The sequence below is a fragment of the Eublepharis macularius genome, chromosome 6 (genome assembly GCF_028583425.1).
Source record: "Eublepharis macularius isolate TG4126 chromosome 6, MPM_Emac_v1.0, whole genome shotgun sequence".
Lineage (NCBI taxonomy): Eukaryota > Metazoa > Chordata > Lepidosauria > Squamata > Eublepharidae > Eublepharis > Eublepharis macularius.
This window is the reverse complement of record NC_072795.1, coordinates 71,890,517-71,906,026: the sequence shown is the minus strand read 5'-3', so window position 1 is coordinate 71,906,026 and position 15,510 is coordinate 71,890,517. Positions and strand designations below refer to the sequence as shown.

Below are 15,510 nucleotides of genomic sequence, written 5' to 3'. Positions count from 1 at the left end.
TCTGCATGCTCTCTAGGACTAATAAAAAAGGAATGTTTGCCTAGAGTACCAACACCTACACCTTCATACTACTAAATCTATAGAAAGTTTTGTGCAGTTAAGATGAAAGAATACCTCATTACCATGAGCTAGAGAACTGTAATGGTATGTAGCACATTTCTATGCCTATGGACTGTATTTAGCAGAAAAGAACAGGCACAAAAAGACACACACACCTTTTTTCAGCCTCATTTATGTATTGGAGTAATCTTAATGGGTGCCTGATAAAATTATCCTTTATTTGTGTTGCTGTACTTCTCAAAGACTCTTTAATTTTCAAAAGGAGTAAGGAGAATTGAGACAAGCATGATTGAAGAAGTTTTCTTTACTGTATATATAGGGTTAAGTGGTAATGCGCTGGATCCAGACTAAATTGGTGATTTCCCCCTTCCCCTGTCATGGGTTGGGGTTCACACTATCACCCAAGAGCAACATTTTATGGAGATCTGCGGGCTGCCATGGGAGGGAAGAGGCAAGAAGGTCTCTTAATGCTGAAGGAAAATTGTCTATGTACAACATGTACATACAGATGCCCAACATGTACATACATGCCCAACATGTACATGCCTTGATGGCGACACGCCTTGCATCAATGTAGCTGACCATTCAGGGGTAGAAAAAAAATCCCTTTCTAAAATGGTGTATATTTAAGTTTTATTTACCTTGCCCTCTTACCCCAATGACTTTTAGATTCAGGCCACTTGTGCTATGTTGAATATCACCTCCTCTTTTAGGACTCGAACAGATGAGATGCTGTGTTGTGGCTAATACAGAGCGTTCCTCTTTTGCTTCTTTTTTCTATTTTGCTTTTTGCTTTCTTCTCACTTTTCTGTGTCACTTTTTTGTAATCACCTTTCCTTTTCCATTTCCCCCTTTCCGCTGTCCCCATCCCCATTTTTAAGCATCTTAGTGAAGAGCATTCACTGATGCTCATTGTTGAACTCATCATTATGAGTCAGGATGGCAAATGAATTTTGCTCTAGCTCAAGTTGGCTAATAATCCGTGGATATTTTCATCTTGGCCTGAAATTCTGTTTAGAGACCTTCTTGCCATTCATCTGCTTTGTGCTTGTTGTACACTCTTATGTGGATGATATCAACTAGTCGGTGAGGCTTTTCTAGTCTTTCTCCCCAATGTTCTGTTGATATGCTCCAAATATCTGCTTCTAGGATTCCTGATGTGCAAAAATATTATAGTAAGTCCTTTGTTGCCTTCACCAAGCCAACCAATTTCTTTCAATCCAGGTCATTATTGCAATAAGTCACAAGAAACATCCTTGCCTAGCTGTCTATGCAGCTACAAATAAGGCACAGAACAGGATTATGTACCTCCCCCATCCCCTTCTTGTGCTGTTGCAGCCACTGATCACCCTGGAAGGGAGCATCACATTTACATTCTCTGCAGAAGGGATGAACACGATCACAGTGCAAGTGTCTGCAGGGAATGCCATTCTTCAAGACACCAAGACAATTGCAGTGTATGGTGAGACCTATTTCTTTTGTTAATCCATTCTGAAACCACCTTGAGTATTTCTCACTGTGCTAAGTGGATACAGGCAAGATAAATCCATACCAAATGGGATGTATAAGGCTCCCAAATCAAACTGTCTAGAATAACAGCCATCGCAAAACTAGCTTGCTTCCCTTGTTCTACAGAGTTCTAGGCACCTATAAGAATTGGAAAGATATACATTACATTTATATTCTTGTAGATTTTATACACCATTCTATGAGTTGTATCCAGATTATATTCTGCTGACAAAAGAGAAGGTAGGGCAATCTGAGAGATTTAAAAACCAGATGTGCGGACTTAGAAATTTTTGCCCTTTTCCTGTTCAAAATGAAATTTACTTACTGCTGAAAAGCAGTTAGCATTTACATTTCCCAGTTTGATACTCCCAAGTTTATTTCAGTTAGAAGAAATCTAAGCTGAAAAAGTTAATGCAGTGCTTAGAGCTTCCAGAAAAATGGATGTCCAACTTGCACTCAATACCCTTTGCCCATATTTCAAACACTAAGCTTAGTGTTAACATCTTTTCTTAAATCCCCCTGTTTGAGTTCCCCCTGCTGCTCAACGCTTTAAACTAATTGCCAGGCTGCCTCAGTTTTTTTGAGGGATGTTTTGTAGTATTTCATTTGCATCCTTTCAAAAGACAAATGTTCTAATTGCTACATAAGATGCCTTCATTTTGGGTGGAGACAGAAAGAAAAAAAATATGTCAGAGCAAATGAGGGTTTTGCCTGATATCAGTCTCAGTAGGCTGTTTCATATACCCACTACATTTAATGAGCTGATTGATCATAGATCTTTGGACTTTTCAACATTAAGGTTTTTCTCTGAGTCAGTGTTAAGTTGAAGTATATTTAATCAGAGACTGACCCAATGCTTCTGTTTAAAAAAACCAACCCTTAAGAATCAGTGCAGGAGGCACTGAATGCCTAAGTCTGCATAGTTTGTGACATCATTCAGAAAGGCAACAAATAATGCAGCCACAAAACAATTATGTAAAACCATGGTCAGGGGGATAGATAGCTTGTTCCAAGTAGATAATATTTTGAACCCCTGGCTCATACTACTGTGTTAGCACTAACTCTGGCTTTTATAAATTATTGCTGTGCTTATCTGAGTCTTACATGGAAATGTCACAAACTACTAGGACTTTTAACTTATTGGTCACATTTTTGTGCACTTTCAATATATTATAATTATAGTATTAATATCTGAAATTTACTTCATGCATCTAATGAAGTAGACACAAGTTCATAAAAACTATTGAAGTAGACACAAGCTCATAAAAACTATTTCACCGATAAACATGTTACTCTTCAAGGTGCCACAAAACTTTTCTTGGAGCAAGTGGGATTTGCAAATTATTGGCACAAATTATGGCTGGATATGCTATTATCTATGCCCATTTGCAACCAGTCTACAGTATGGGTACAGTATAAGTAAAGGTGACCTTGTTATCATTCAGTGATCATGTGAAATGACCTTGAATTAGCCCAAACTTCAATGTCATGTCAGCCATTTTACCATTAGTTTATTAGAATGGAATACCTGCCTGACTCATTTGGTGCACTCAGTTTGGATAATAATCATTTGTAATAGTTCTTAAATTCCCTTACCTTAAACATTTTCACTGTACTTGCTTGCCATGATTCCATGGTACCCTATAACTAGAGCAACAAAATTTCTAGTTGCATGAGCACATGGAATTTTGGTGCTGGTATATAGAAAAGTTGATTTTTTTTCCATGAGAAAAATTAGATATTGGTCCTAAGAAACTTAACACTAGTGACCAGAAATCATGCTTGCTACCTTGCTGTGTTATAATGATTAGACATGGGCATGAACAGCAATACGAATGAAAAAAAACCCACAAACAGCCCGTTCGTCTGTTCGCAAATGGGCCGTTCGTGAGTCCCCATTCCAAATGAACAGGTGGTCTTCGCAAGCTTTGTTCGTTGCGTTCAGCCACTGTTCAGGAAGCCAGACACTCAAGCGCATTCAATCAATTCCCCTGGCAACGGCAAGGATTGAACTCTGTCTGAACTCCTTCTGGTTTTCCTTCTGGCTTTAACCGTTCAGCTTCCAGCAGACAGTCCAGTTTTTGCCACTCAGAAGAAAAATAGAAAGCAAAGGGTGGATCATACCTTTCCCAGGCTTCAATCTCTCTGAAACTTGGGGGTCTTCAGAGGACAGTGAGGACTATGTCCCCTGCAAATTTGGTGGGTATTGGACATTGGGAAGGTCTGTTTTGTAACCCCTCAAAGTAGCTTCCAACAGACAGTACAGTTTTTGCCACTGTGAAGAGAAAATGACAGTAAAGGGGGTGGTGCCGGCTCTCCCAGTGCGAGAGGGATGAAGAGAATCTCTCCGTCCCACTGGCACTGGGAAGGAGCAGCCCCATGGCACCGGCTCTGCCCACTGTCAGAGGGACAAGGAGATTCTCCGCGTCTCTCTGACAGTGGGCAGAAGTGGCCCCGCAGCAACACTGGCTCTGTCCGCTGTCAGAGGGACAAGGCATGCCTCCATGTCCCTCTGACAGCAGGCAGAAGTGGCCTGCGGTGCCAGCTCTGCCCACTGTCAGAGGGACGGAGAGAATCTCTCCGTCCATATCGCACCTGGCAGCAGCAGCCCGGTGGCACTGACATGGGATGGGGGGGCTGGGCATTGTGGGGTGTTTAAAGGGCCCTGCCCCTTGCACGTGGCAGGAAAGGGCCCTTTAAACTATCAACTGGCAGTCAGCAAGGGGAAATCCCCTTGTGGGGATCTTTAAAGGGCCACGAACACGAACACCAAACATGTTCTTTAAGGGGACATGTTCTGTTCTGTTCATTGTTTGTTGTTCGTGGATGGTAATGAACAACAAACAGAGTGTTCAGAATTTTTTCCCCATTCGTGCCCATGTCTAATAATGATTAGTAATGTTGTTCTGGTGGAGTGATTGTTCATCTTCATGGCTTCTGTGAAGTCCACATTAAGAGCACACACATGCAGGCCAGCCATGGAAAAGGTTTCCAGAGCTCTCTAGAAGACTACAAGTGCCTCTCCTTCCCTTGGTACTTTCTTACCAAAAAAATTACATGACCAGGAGGAGGAGCACTATTCCCTTAGTTCTCCTTTTGCTGCCATGGAGATAGGATCTCCCTTGTTGTTTCCGCTTTTCCCTCCGTTCATACCCAAGTCTGAGGAGACTTATTTCTCTTTAACATTTTTTTTTACCATCAATAGTCTTTATAGTGAAAAATAAAACAACATTTAAAGAAGAAAAGTTTCTGTTTTTCTCTTTATTGTTATGGCTCAAGAGGGGCCTCTTCAAAATTGTACTGGCTGTGCATTTAAAATGATGGTGAAAAAATGTTGGTTTTGTTTGCCTTATCTGTCTGGAGATTGCAAGACAGAGCTGCCTGCTCTTTCTATCATTAAGGCATGATCAGACAGAGCCACCTCAGGACAGCTTTCTCAAAGGCTGTGGCTCCATGCTATCCTGAATAAAGGCCACCTCCCTGGCCCCCTCTGTTTTGAAGGGAGAAGTGTGGCCTAAAAGAGCCTGTGGTTCTAAGGCTGAGAGGCTTTCCCCCAAAGTGTTTGGAAATGTGGCTGCCTGAATCAAGAAATCCCATCTCTCTCTAAGGCTGTCCTCGGTTTTGAGGTGACATCCCTGGAGGAAAGGGTTGATAGAGCTAACACAGTGACATAGCAGCCTCAGATCCATCAGTGCAATGATCTGTTTTTAACAGAGATGATAAATTTGTACCTCTAAGCCCAATCCTTTTTCATGGCAGTTTTTTTCTATTGGTTGGTTCCATGTATGGGGTTGGGGGGCATTTAAAGGGACTTGCCACTTGCAAGTGGCAGGAAAGAGGCCCTTTAAACTTTAGCTGTCAGGCGGGGGAATTCCCTCCCCCCGGCTGCCAGGCTGATAGTTTAAAGGGACCTGCTGCTTGCAAGAGGCAGGGAAAGGCCCTTTAAACTGGCTCCAATGTTACCTGAATTGGTCTCATTGCAATAAAAGAATTTGTGAGGGGAATTAGCAAGTAAGGAAGACAGCTATGCGAAAGGCCAGTAACTACAGGGATCTATCACCAATTTCTACCAGCTCCCCTCCCCAAGACAGCAGATGAGGCTGGTGCTTTTAAGGTCAAAGAATAATTTTATTTAAATGGATTCGATTTCGTTTTCCCGGCCATGTCGGATGCTCCTCTCCGCAGGTCCGGGAGAAAACGTCCGAGCAGCCTGATCGGGCGGTTGACCTGCGAGGGTTAACCCCCAGGACTCCCAGTGAGGGGGTCAGGGTCCGGAGCGCGGCGGGAAGAACCCCCTGAAAGCAATGCAGGGGGTAAATTGCCCGTTTGCTCCAACGGAGGCTGGCAGACTTGTGCAGCACATCGCGTGCCGCCGGGCCATGGAGAACAGCAATAAGCAGATTTAAGGTGAAAACCTGTAAGTAAGCGAATCCCTTCTGATTTCTAAGCGTATGCGAAGGATTGGTGGGAGTTGACGCTAAGAAGGCGCGGATTTCTTCCCCTCCACGGAGTTTCGGAACTTAGCTGGCGCCCCCCCCTAAGATGGCGACGAAAAAGCAGAGCCCTGTGATGAGTAAATCGGTGATGGCGATGTTACAGGGGAAGGGGGAAACCCTGGAAGAGATGGTCAGATGAGCGGTCTTTGTAGCTATGCAGCCCTTTGTAGCGAAGTTAAATGAAATGGGGCAAAAGGTTGATTCAGTGGAAAGTGAAGTGAAAACCATTAAAGAAACAGCGTCTGGAGCAGAGCAGTCTGCACGCGAAAACGTAGTACTCATGAAATTAACAAGTAAAGAAGTGAAGCTCTTGGAGAATCAAATAATAGGATTACAAGTGGACCATGCCCAAATGGTACTGCGTCTTCAGAATGTAAGAGGAGCAAAGTGAAAATTTAAAAGATTTGGCGTCGGAACTTTTGGCGTCATTCGCAAAGGCAACTAAAGAAGAGTTAAAAAGCGATATTCTGGAAGTCCATCGGACATCTTCAAAATATGCAATGAAGCGTCAGCTGCCTCGCGAGATTATTATTGATTTTTCATCTAAGAAGACTCGGGACACCATCTTATATAATTCGTATAATGTGGACTTGGACTATCTGGGCAATAAGGTTAAGATATTGAAGGATGTTCCATTTTTGGCTCGTAAAAGAAGATTTAAATATAAAAGACTTGCAGCTTTCCTGAGGAAATGTGAAGTAAAATACAAATGGTTGTTTCCGGAAGGCATCTGGTTCAGATACAAGGATCAAACCTACAAGATAATATCGGAAGTACAGCTGAGGGACTTTTTGTTTAACCATCAGGAGTTTCAGCAAGAAGAAAGTTCAAAGTCTGAAGGGGAGTGTGTGGGGGGGAGGGAACGAGCGCAGCTATTGTAGCTGCGCAGAGAGAACTGAGACCGAGATGCAGGGGGGGGGGGAGAAGACCTGATCCTGAATGCAGTCTGTATTTTATAAAATCTACCAATCTGATAGCATATTAGAAAGTTAACTTTAAAGAAAAATTGCAGTATGAAGGGAATACAAGACATGTAGATGTAGTGTGTGTTTTCTGTTTATATGTTGCTCTTCCCTTTTCCCCAGTCCCCTTTTTTCCTTTATATTTCTGTAGTTTTTTGTAGTTTTCTATGTTAGAAATTAAAAATTAAAAAAATGTATATAAAAAAAAGAATAATTTTATTTAAAGAGAAAAAACTAACATACACACAAGAAGTTAATTGAAAATGGTTGACACACACACACACACACAGAGTCCTAGGAAGCTATCCAGAAGCTGGAAAGGGGGTGGGGAGTATATTTACCCATCAGAGGAGCCGCATGGTCCATGGAGGAAGAGAGCTTCAAACGCCAGTGTTCTCACGGAGGAGAGAGGGAGAGACTTAGGGAAGCAACCCTAAGGGAGCAGTGCTTGGACTCAGGAAGCGTGCATGATTTGAATTAGGCCAGGGCTCTACTTTTATAGGTAAAATGTGTCCTGAGGTGGGAGAGCCCACCTAGCCATTAGAACAAAGGCTCCAATGGTCAGTTCCTGGGTTTGACAAAAGGTTTGATTGCCTTGATTGGTAGCTGCCCGGGCATGTAAAAGCAAATGCAAAACATGTTCTAGCACTGCATAAAAGGGATAGTTTGTTAGTGAAGTCCACCAGTGCTAAGTTGATGAGTTTAGGTGGGGACTGTACTTTCCCAGGAACAACTGTACAAACTTATGAATGTCATTTGATTAGCTCCTCAGTCAAGGACAGGAGATCTCATCACAGAAGGAGGGGGAAAAATGTGTTAAGTGGGGATGAGTCTGCAATACCTTTGTTGCACTGGTTTCCTTTGGGGCAGGAGAGACCGCAAATCCAATCACCTCTTAATCACTTTGCATCCTATGCGGCATTCCATTCATGCGGTGTTTTCCCAGGCGGGATTCAGCAGCTGTTGGAGGCTCTCTGATGGCAATACAGCAGCCATTTTAAATCCAGAGGCCTGGTTATTTTTAATATCGCAAGCAGCCATGTCAAAATGGCTGTTAAAATGGTGGAGGACGGGCTGACCGCTTACACCGAAGCTTCCTGTAACAACCTGAATAATGTCCCCGATTTGGAAATCCCGAATCTTTACAAATTGGGTCCAATTTGAGTTTTTTATCTGAATTGGAAACCTGAAGCACACACCCCAACTAGGAAGATCTGGAAATCGTCTCTGTGGCTGGTCTGTGTGCTTGCAGTACCCATGTGAAACTGCACACTCAGGGATCATTTTCAGAGGGAACGCACCAGAACACCATTCTGGCAGTTCCCCCAACAGTCAGGTGGCCCCACCCACCTGACTTTTGGACATTTGGGGCCATTTAGGGCTCAATTGGGGCTGAAATGGCCCAAATCGGGGTTGAAACAGCCCAGATCAGGTCGGTGCTGAAAACAGGCCCAAAATGGCCATTTTCGGCCATTTGAGGCCCGTTTTGGCCTGGATTGGTGCCAAAACAGCCATGATCAAGCCGGGCAGAACCCTCCCCTGCCTGGCACCAACCCAATCCTGGCTGTTTTGGCCCCAATCCGGGCTGAAATGGGCCCAAACAAGCCATTTTCAGCCATCTTGGAAGCCTCCCCAGCCCAGCACCGACCCAGTCCTGGCAGTTTCAGCCCTGATCTGGGCCCAAAATGGCGATTTTGGGCCCATTTCTGTTGGGATCGGGGCCAGAAGGGCCAGGATCGGGTTGGTGCTGGGTGGGGGGACCCTCCTTTGCCTGGCACTGGTGTGGTCTGGGCTGTTTTGGCCCTGATTTGGGGCCTGTTTCGGCCAGGGTCAGGGCCAAAACCACCAGAATTGGGTCAGTGCCTGGTAGAGGACCCCTTCCCTGACCAGCACCAATCCACTTTGGGCTGTTTTGGGACCTATCCAGGTCAAAATATTCCCAAAATGGCCATTTTGAGCCATTTTGGGCCCTTTGGCCTGGATTGGGTCAGTGCCAAGCAGAACCCTCCCCTGCCTGGCAATGACCCGATACCAGCTGTTTTGGCCCCAATCCAGGCCGAAACGGATCCAAACAAGCCATTTTCTGCCATTTTGGGCCATTTCCCATCCATTTCCACCAACCAAATCCAGGCCATTTCAGCCCCGATCCAGGCCCAAAACAGCCCCAAATGGCAACTTTTAACCATTTGGGGCCATTTTCTGCTGGGATCTGGGCCAAAATGGCCAGGACTGGGTCAGTGCCAGGTGAGGGGACCCTCCTCTGCCCAGCACTGACATGGTCCAGGCTGTTTTGGCCCTGATATGGGCCCAAGCGGGGCCCAAACTGCAATTTTTGCCATTTGGGGCCTGTTTTGGCCGGGGTCAGGGCCAAAACCACCAGAATTGGGTCGGTGCCTTCCCTGTCTGGCACCAACCCGCTGAGGGCCATTTTGGGGGCTATCGAGGTCAAAATGTGCCCAAAATGGCCATTTTGAGCCCCTTTTGTCCCTTCGGCCTGGATTGGGACCAAAATGGCCCTGATCAGGCCACTGCCAGGTGGGGTCACACTCCCCCATCTGGCAGCAGCCTAATCCTGGCCGTTTTGGTCTGATCAAGGGACGTGGCATATGCTAATGATTTATGCTAATGAGTTTCTGCAGCTCTTTTTCTACAAAATGACCCCTGTGCACAGTAGATCACTTAATGAACAACAGTTGCAGGTAAGTACAATCCTGTTGTATAGCTATTTATAAGTAGTGATTTTATCGTACATAAAATTAAAGGATTTCTGGAGTTATCTGAAATTATTATTTATCAAAATATTTATCAAAATATTTATATTGTGCTTTTCCTTGTGGGTCAGGGTGGCTTAAAAATAATCATCAAAAAAACAAGGTAAAACTCCTAATACCCCACTCACCCCAAAAGATACCTGCAGGTTATACCTCATTAAATTTTCTAGAAAATAACATGGTCTTGCAGCGCATCCTGAAAGTTTCTAAAGATGGCGCTCTGGTCACCAGCTAAGGGAGCCCATTCCACAGAATAGGAGCAGTGATGGAAGAGGCACTAGCTATGGTTGATGTCAGGAGGTGCCCTTCAGTGGGGTAACAGCCAGTAGGTAGCATCTTAAGGACTATAGTTGGCTCTTAGAGACATATAGGAGGATGCAGTCCTTTAGATATGTGGATCCCAAGCCATGAAGGGATTTAAAGGCTTTGATGAAAAAGTAAAGCAGGGTTTAAAATTCCAGTCACTGTTTGAGGAATCTTCACTCATAACAGTCCTCGTTTTTTTCCTTCCCTAGAACAATTTCAGTCTTTACGGCTTGCCTTCTCACCAAATCTTGATGAATACAACCCAGACATTCCTGAATGGAGACGGGACATTAGTCGAGTTATCAAAAGAGCACTTGTTGAGGTAAATGAGAAAAAGTATTGTCACTTCTGATTGATGTCTTTCTTCCACATTGTTTTCCAAGTTGATACCAAGAGAAATTCTTCTATAATTCAATTTTAGACATGAGAATGACTTGTGGGACTTTCCAATACTGATGTGGGAAGCAGACACTGGTTATAATATGAGGTAAAGCAAAGAGCTTTTTCTTAGTATTCACAAGTATTACAGTAAGCTAGTCACAACAGAGGGACTAAGGCTCACCAACAGAGTACATATTTTACATGCAGTAAATCCTGCATCCAATCCAGAGCATCTCCAGGTAAAATGACTTAGGAAAGACCTTTTTCCTGGGGCCTGGAGAACCACTGGCAATCAGACTATACAGTGTCTTATGTCACTGCTAAGATTTTCTCTAGGGCTATACATTTGGATAGTCCCAAACCAAGAATATACCCAAAAAATGCTGTTTGAGGTATGCTAAGAATTCTGAAAGATAAACTCAGGGAGGCAAGGAGTGACGGGAGAGAAAGAGAGGAAGCTGACCCCAGAAAACAGGTGTTTGGCAACTCCTGGTCCCTTTAAATTTTAAGGAACCATTATTTTCTATAGGAACACCTAGCCTCCTGTCAGGTCTACTCTCATGGAAAATAATGGCCTTTTAAAATTTGAAAGGACCAGGGATGCCAACTAATAGCTGTTTGATGGGGCAGCTTTTCTCTCCCTCCCTATCTCTCTGTGCCTGCTCCCTCAAGGAAATGAATGGGGAAATATCCTCAAAATGAAGGTCGGAAATTAGTATGAATTTTTTTGAAGTGCACACCTCTAGTTTTCTTTTTCAGATAAATATATAAAAATGTTTTAAATTAGAGCGCAGAAGTTACTCAGTTTCTTGTTTTTATCTTACTCTCTCACTAGTTTATGTTGCTTCAGTCTAATATTTTATCCAATAATAACTATGTCTGTGGTAACATTAAGATGTAGCAAGGCTTTCTGGGCCACTATGGGTTTTCCTGTGTTTCAACTATAATGATATAGTTCATTAATCACCCTAGCTCAAACTCTGTTTTTTCACTACATTTTGTCTATAGAGTAAGTGCACACCACACAGATCAAGGGAGTATAGAGGACTTTCTGCAAAACAACTTTCCTGGAGAAGTTATAGACCAGTGTTACTAATGCCATCCCATTGATGTCTGCATGATTTATTTATATATTTATTTGTTAGATTTTTATCCTTTCCCTACAATTTTTTCCCAAAGCAGCTTACATTAATAAAGACATAAATGTCATTTTGAAAACTCACCTTACTATCTGTTTTCAAGAAGCCACCACCATCTTCATAATGCAGAAACAGTTCTTCCCTCCCACAATTTAAGCAATATTTCCAAATGGCAAACAAACAATAATCACAGAGCCGTGGCTAATCTGGGATAGTCATTGAGCGTCTATACATTTATACTTTCAGAAGATATGCTCTGATTTTACTTAGAATTCCAAGCACAATGATGGTGGTGATAGCTGTGGGGGACCAAGAAGGCCTAAGATGGATGTGTCAGTATCAATTTATAGTGTTATCTAGTCCATAACAAAACACAAGAAGAGATTTGGAGTCTGTGTTATGCTTCTAGAAAGAAAGTCTCTTTCTATGAAAAGTGCCCATCAGCAGATCTGATGGTGGCTTTGATGAATCCTCAGCAAGGGAGTTCCTACAAGGGATCAAGAAAATATGTATACTCATAAACATATTTTACTTGGAACCAACCACATAAAGGTATACATGAAGAATACATATCGGTTGACATTCTGTCATCAATATTTACCACTAAGCTGGGGCAAATGCTGTGCATTTTCTGTTAGGCATCTGCTACACATTTCTAAAACAGATTTCAAGATAGTCAGAACTTTGAATCAGAGCTGATTATGGTGGCAAGTGTATTGCATGTGTGGGAGCACTCAATTTGGTCTTCTGTCAAGTATAAGGTTCCACTAATATTTATATAGAATTGCCAGATGGCTTTCTTCCGTTAATCTATGTTTGTAGGGTTGCTTCCAGAATTCCTTATTTCCAAAATGTCACTCTAGCTTACCTAGTCCTAGTTGAAACAGACCTGAGGGCTTCGTTTTTTGCTATTTCTTTGACTTGAATATTCAGTTGGTAAAGATTAGTGTGCATGTACAGTTCTTTCTGTACCTTTGCATTCAAGCACTCAGCTAAGAGCAGCTGCAATTTGGTTTTGCTGGACACACAAATTCATTTAATGTAGTTCACATATCTGTAAACTCATAAAGAAATAGCTTCAATTAGATAATCCCAGGGCTCTGTGGCAATGCACAAGTTTTGTGTGGACAGGCATCTATACACCTCAGTGAGCTGTGCCTGAAACATGAAAGAACTATCAGCCAATGATGGGCTGGTGTTCTGACACCATATGGCAGCCATGCATATTGCCTATCTTTTTCAGTAAGTCCCAGGAGGGCTTTGTGATGGCTCAGAACATTCATAATAAAATTTCCAGTTTGATCAATGACATATTACCCAAACTATGGCTACTCTACATTATCTTTTTTATTAATGTAGTGATAAAGGACAAATAGTCCTTTATCATATATGTTACATATATTTTATTTCTTATCTAGTCTATTAAAGAATATAATTATACCCAGAGATATAGATGAAGAAATATGAAGGTTTTAATCATAATTGTTGCAAAATTGTTTATAACTATCACCCTTTCAAATTCCATTTTTAGATGTCTAATTCTGCTCCCAATATGTAGATAACTTCATGCAGCCATTCTTTCTGATATAGTACATATCAGGGCCCAAGTAAACATCATTTGGGATATCTGATCTTATGGAGAAATTGGTACTTCTATTGTTGATACAATGTGAGCAAAAAGGTGAAACCCAGTAACAATGTTTGAAACTGCCCTCTTCATTTTCCCGTGTGGATGCTTCTTTCTCTTAAGGAAAATGTAAAGTCATGGCATATGTTCATGGTTATTTTGCTCCGATAGTTTTCACCTATGACTGTCAGTCATATCGTTAAGGATGAGACATTTGCATATCATGAAAATAACAACATTCAATTTATATACCACTCTTCAGGACAACTTAACACCCACTCAGAGTGGTTTACAAAGTGTGTTATTATTATCCTCACAACAATCACCCTATGAGGTGGGTGGGGCTGAGAGAGTTCTGAGAGAGCTGTGACTGACCCAAGGTCACTTAGCTGGCTTCAAGTAGAGGAGCGGGGAATCAAACACGACTCTACAAATTTGAGTCCTGCTGCTCTTAACCACTACCCCAAAATGGTATGGACCCAAGAAACTGATGTATTTGTACTATTTGAAGACATTAGGTTGGATACAGCCAGTTTTCCCATTCAATCTCACCTAACTCCCATCCTTACTACAGTCGCCATTCCACATGGCTTTAGTCCATGTAGATCCCATAATCCTCAGCATAGTTCTTTTGGTGGCAAAGGAAGACTCTTCCCTTTTTCAACAGCAGAAAAGCTGGTTGGATTCACTCAAATAGATTTGAACACAGCTGACTTGGAGGTCAAAATGTTGGCCTAAAATGCAAAAAAATTAGCTTTAAGGCTGGTGTTTTTTTAATATTTTGTACATTTTTCTAAATTTTACACAACAGTATTTAAATTTGAAAATTTGGAAGAATATGTTTTAAATTCAGTTTGGCGACAACCTATAAATGAATCCATATGTAAATTAAATTAAATTTTCTCATTTAAAGTATCCAAGGCACCTCATCTGTAAGAGAAAGTGCCTACTGCTAAATATGAAGGACGCAGAGGTATGATTGTGTGACCCCACTGCCATGAATGCAGTGGGACAAAGTTTGTAATGGCACTCCTGTTTACTCTAACCTTTTCCCTCTACACACCAGGCAACAGCTATTTCCAGCAGACACATTTTGGTGGCAATCCTGCCAGGTTTACCCACATCAGCTGAACTCTTTATTTTACCCTATAAGGACCCCACAGGGGAAGACAAACAGACAGCAGAAGATCTGCAGCAGGTATTGATTATTTCATTACTCAGAATTTGTATTTAATGAACGGAGGGAAGATGCAACTCTGTTAAAACAAGACATTGGCAAAATATCACTTGGCATTTCTATTGCACAATATACAGGACACTGAAGGTCACTTTTCACATTATGTCAGCATATTTAAGAACTAAAAGCTCAGCATGGTGTGTGATCCAATACAAAAGAGAATAATTCTAAGACAGAGAAGCCTTACCATTGAGAAGATAAATAGGTCTTTCTCAAGAACTCTTTACCCAATATATATTTTTTTAATATAGGGACAGAGAATACAGTCATATGATGTGTTCCTTAAAGATGTGAGACAATGTTACAATAGTGGAAGGGGGGGAATAGTTCTCCCTTTCCAGTGTTGGGAAAGGGAGGGTGGGTAGATGGCATGATATAGCATGATCTTGTCAGATCCTGGAAACTAAGTAGGATCAGGAGGACTTGGACGGGGGATCACCAAGAAAGACTCTGCAGAGGAAGGCAATGGCTGGCAAACTATTTCTGCTTCTTGCTTGCCTTGAAAGCCCTTTGTTGGGGTTACCATAATTTGTAGTTGTTATTTATAGTCCACCTTTATCATTGAGATCCAAGGCAGATTACACAGTGTAAGGGAAATACAATATAATCAACATCTAGAACATTCACTGAGCAAAGTACAGTAATGAACCACAGTTAAGACATGCAGTGAACGAGATACAGAGTATGGTAGCAGAAAATTTGGAAAGCAGGCATAAAGTTGAGCATAGAGATGAACTAATTTATGTGACATATTTATCACCATGGAAACTCCCTAGAAGGTGCATGTCTTCATCAGCAGACAGAGTAGCATATAGTCCCTGCAATTACTGAGCTACTTCTTACGACACAGCTCTATAATCTTGGTAGAAAGCCCTCCTGAATAATTCAGTTTTGCATTGTTTGCTGAAAGCCAGGAGAGTGAGAGCTTTCCTGACCTTCTCAGGCAGGCCACTCCATAAGGTTGGGGCTACCACAGAGAGTATTTGTGATTTATGCCACAGTAACATCAGATTACTACTGTA

General features: G+C 42.2%; 1 protein-coding gene across 1 annotated transcript in view; it reads left to right on the top strand.

The window, feature by feature from the left end:
* The window catches only part of SORCS1 (sortilin related VPS10 domain containing receptor 1), a 699,625-nt gene that overhangs the window by 633,068 nt on the left and 51,047 nt on the right, over window positions 1-15,510 (top strand). The window contains exons 21-23 of the mRNA XM_054983089.1: window positions 1,399-1,522; window positions 10,314-10,426; window positions 14,318-14,449. Coding sequence (XP_054839064.1) covers window positions 1,399-1,522; window positions 10,314-10,426; window positions 14,318-14,449 — 369 coding nt within the window. The remainder of the gene's footprint in view (window positions 1-1,398; window positions 1,523-10,313; window positions 10,427-14,317; window positions 14,450-15,510) is intronic.